Raw genomic sequence first — 2,562 nt, 5'->3', positions numbered from 1 at the left:
GAAGTCCAGTGAAAAGCATTAGTCTTTCCAGTTTTGCTATTATTTGATCTATTTAGGATTAACTTCAATTTGTGTCTATAAATATTTGAGTAGTACTGGATTAAAATCAGATTTCATATAAAGGATTTAGTTTAAACAACACTTAATTTTCTTTATCTTCTACACCCTAAAAATGACAACCTTAAAGGAGTATTATTTGTAGTTTTTAATACCTTCTGTTTTCTTTATATATTTAGGTCATAGTAATGGGAGCTACTAATCGTCCTCAGGACCTTGACTCGGCTATAATGAGAAGAATGCCTACAAGATTTCATATCAACCAGCCCGTATGTGGTTTCGATTGATAATATGAAGAGTTAAATATTCACTTTTTTATAGGTCTTTATCTGTGATTTTAAGAAGAATATATTTTGTTTTATAGGACTTATGACAGGAAGGGAAAGAATGAGGCGTAGGAAACCCCATAGTTGCTTCTTTGTCCTTCTACTCTCCTTGCTTTTTTTCTTAGTTCTATCCAAAGATTGGTGTTATTTGCCTCTCTTCAAAGTATATAATTACCTTGAGTTTGCTTAGTCACTTTAATGATTTATTTTAGGATGTAGCAAGTTATCTATAGAGGAAGATACATAAGGAAATCGAAATTATAGTTTTGGTTTAGTATAGAATAAAATTGAAGGCAGCAGGGTTAAAGAATTGTCCTATTCTGAAGGCCTGGCATGAAGAGTAACTGGGATTTGCTTGGCTAATTATTGGCAGATGTAATCAGTGCTTCCCTCTAATAAGATTTATGATTCTAGTAGCTAAGATATTACACTTTAACTTAAGAGTACAAATGTGTAGGTGGTATTGAACCAGTTCTACCTTCTTTCTAGCATTCTTTTTTGTTATTTAAGAAGTACCCTCAAATAGATGATTATAACTTACTGATATCCTATAATTTTTGCACAGAGTCCTCAAATCTTGTATTTTGTCTGCCTTTGGATTGAAGAAGAAAGAAAAAAACAGGTTTTAATAGTAGAAGATATGGTCCATGCAGTCAGCATATTGCATGTGTTAACCATTGAGAGGAACTTATTATAATTCCATTTATTATCTTTGGCTAAAAATCATTTATCCCATTTATATTCTGTAACTTTAACACATCAGTTTGTGGCAGTATACATGGTCTCCTAAAGATTGATGGTCATGGCTTCTGTAAAATTATTCTGATCATCTATTTGCTGTAGCTACAACCTCTAGTTCCTCTGAGGATGTGCACATACTTAATTATAATTATTCTATTAGAAAATATACATGATAAATCAATGAACAGATTTTTTTAACTTAATGTAGGAGACTATAAAATTTATTTAGTATGACTGATATTTATTGAGCATTAATATGTTTCAGACACCTGCTAGGCTCTGGTGTTGTAGGGGAGGCAGACACGTAAATAAATAAATAATGTAAAATGTGCTTTACAAAGGTATATATAAAGAAGTGTGAGAGCCCGAGATGATGATGAACATGAATAATTCTGTCTGGGTAATCAGTGGATTTACAGAATCCACCTGGCCCTTGAAGGATGATAGGAATTTGGTAGGCAAATGAAACAGGGTGGGGGGCTTTCCTGCCAGTATGAATGAAGACAAATATATCATTAACACTAAATAAAAATTCACTAATGTAAATCAGCAAACATGAAATTTATATGTTGAAATAGAGGAACTGAGAAGGCATTGTCGTCTCTTCTAATTATTGGTAAAAAAGAAAAAAAAATTATAGCAGTGGTAGTTTTTTTAAGGTTCCTAAAATGAAGAAAAAAATGAAGATTGTAGAGATGTAGAGGAAAGACATTATAATCATAGATAATCACTTACTCACTCAGTAAATATTAAGGGCATGTAATTTCTGAGACATTGTGCTAAGCACTGGAAAAACAGGATAAGAAGATACAGTTCAGTATGACATCCACGGATCATTACTCTAGAGTCTCAAGTCTAGACTTTGCTTTGACCTCATCAGAATTTCTGCCATTTCCTATAGTAGTCAGGTAGTTTATGAGGGAAGAAATATTAGGGAAACTATTTGATCTTTATTTTTTTTTAAAGATGCTAACTGGAAATTATCCTGATTTTAGGCTTTAAAACAAAGAGAAGCAATCCTGAAACTCATCTTGAAAAATGAAAATGTAAGTAAAAAATTACAATTTTTCCCTATCCTATATATATGATGTTTATGTTCATAAAGTCATTTTAGAGAAAAATGAAGAAGGAATCTGGAAATGTATCTTTACAGTTGACCTAAATTAGTGTAAAACTTGTGGTTGCTTATGTAACTCAATAACTATGATGTATTTGAACTAATTAAAAATAATTTCCTTAATTTTTAAGAGCCATGTGTTTTTTTATCTATGCAGTAAAATACTCTTATTTTTCAGACTATTTTCTGGTTGTATAAGATACATTTATTTTTGTACAGAAGTTTTGTTTCTTAATTGCAATATTCTGAAGTTGAAATTTAGATTTAAGAAGGGAATGATAATGAAAATCTTCAATAGCTTTGTGTTTAAGGTTTTTTTAA

The 2,562-nt window shown here is 30.9% G+C and overlaps 1 protein-coding gene across 1 annotated transcript in view; it reads left to right on the top strand.

The window, feature by feature from the left end:
* The window catches only part of ATAD1 (ATPase family, AAA domain containing 1), an 88,756-nt gene that overhangs the window by 62,290 nt on the left and 23,904 nt on the right, over positions 1-2,562 (top strand). Inside the window, exons 7-8 of the mRNA XM_012659744.1 lie at positions 237-326; positions 2,120-2,170. Of these exons, the coding sequence (XP_012515198.1) occupies positions 237-326; positions 2,120-2,170 (141 nt within the window). The remainder of the gene's footprint in view (positions 1-236; positions 327-2,119; positions 2,171-2,562) is intronic.

Source organism: Propithecus coquereli, unplaced genomic scaffold (assembly GCF_000956105.1).
Source record: "Propithecus coquereli isolate 6110/MARCELLA unplaced genomic scaffold, Pcoq_1.0 Scaffold63, whole genome shotgun sequence".
In the NCBI taxonomy this organism is placed as follows: Eukaryota; Metazoa; Chordata; class Mammalia; order Primates; family Indriidae; genus Propithecus; species Propithecus coquereli.
Note: the sequence above shows the minus strand (reverse complement) of the source record. Positions and strands in the feature narration are given on the sequence as shown.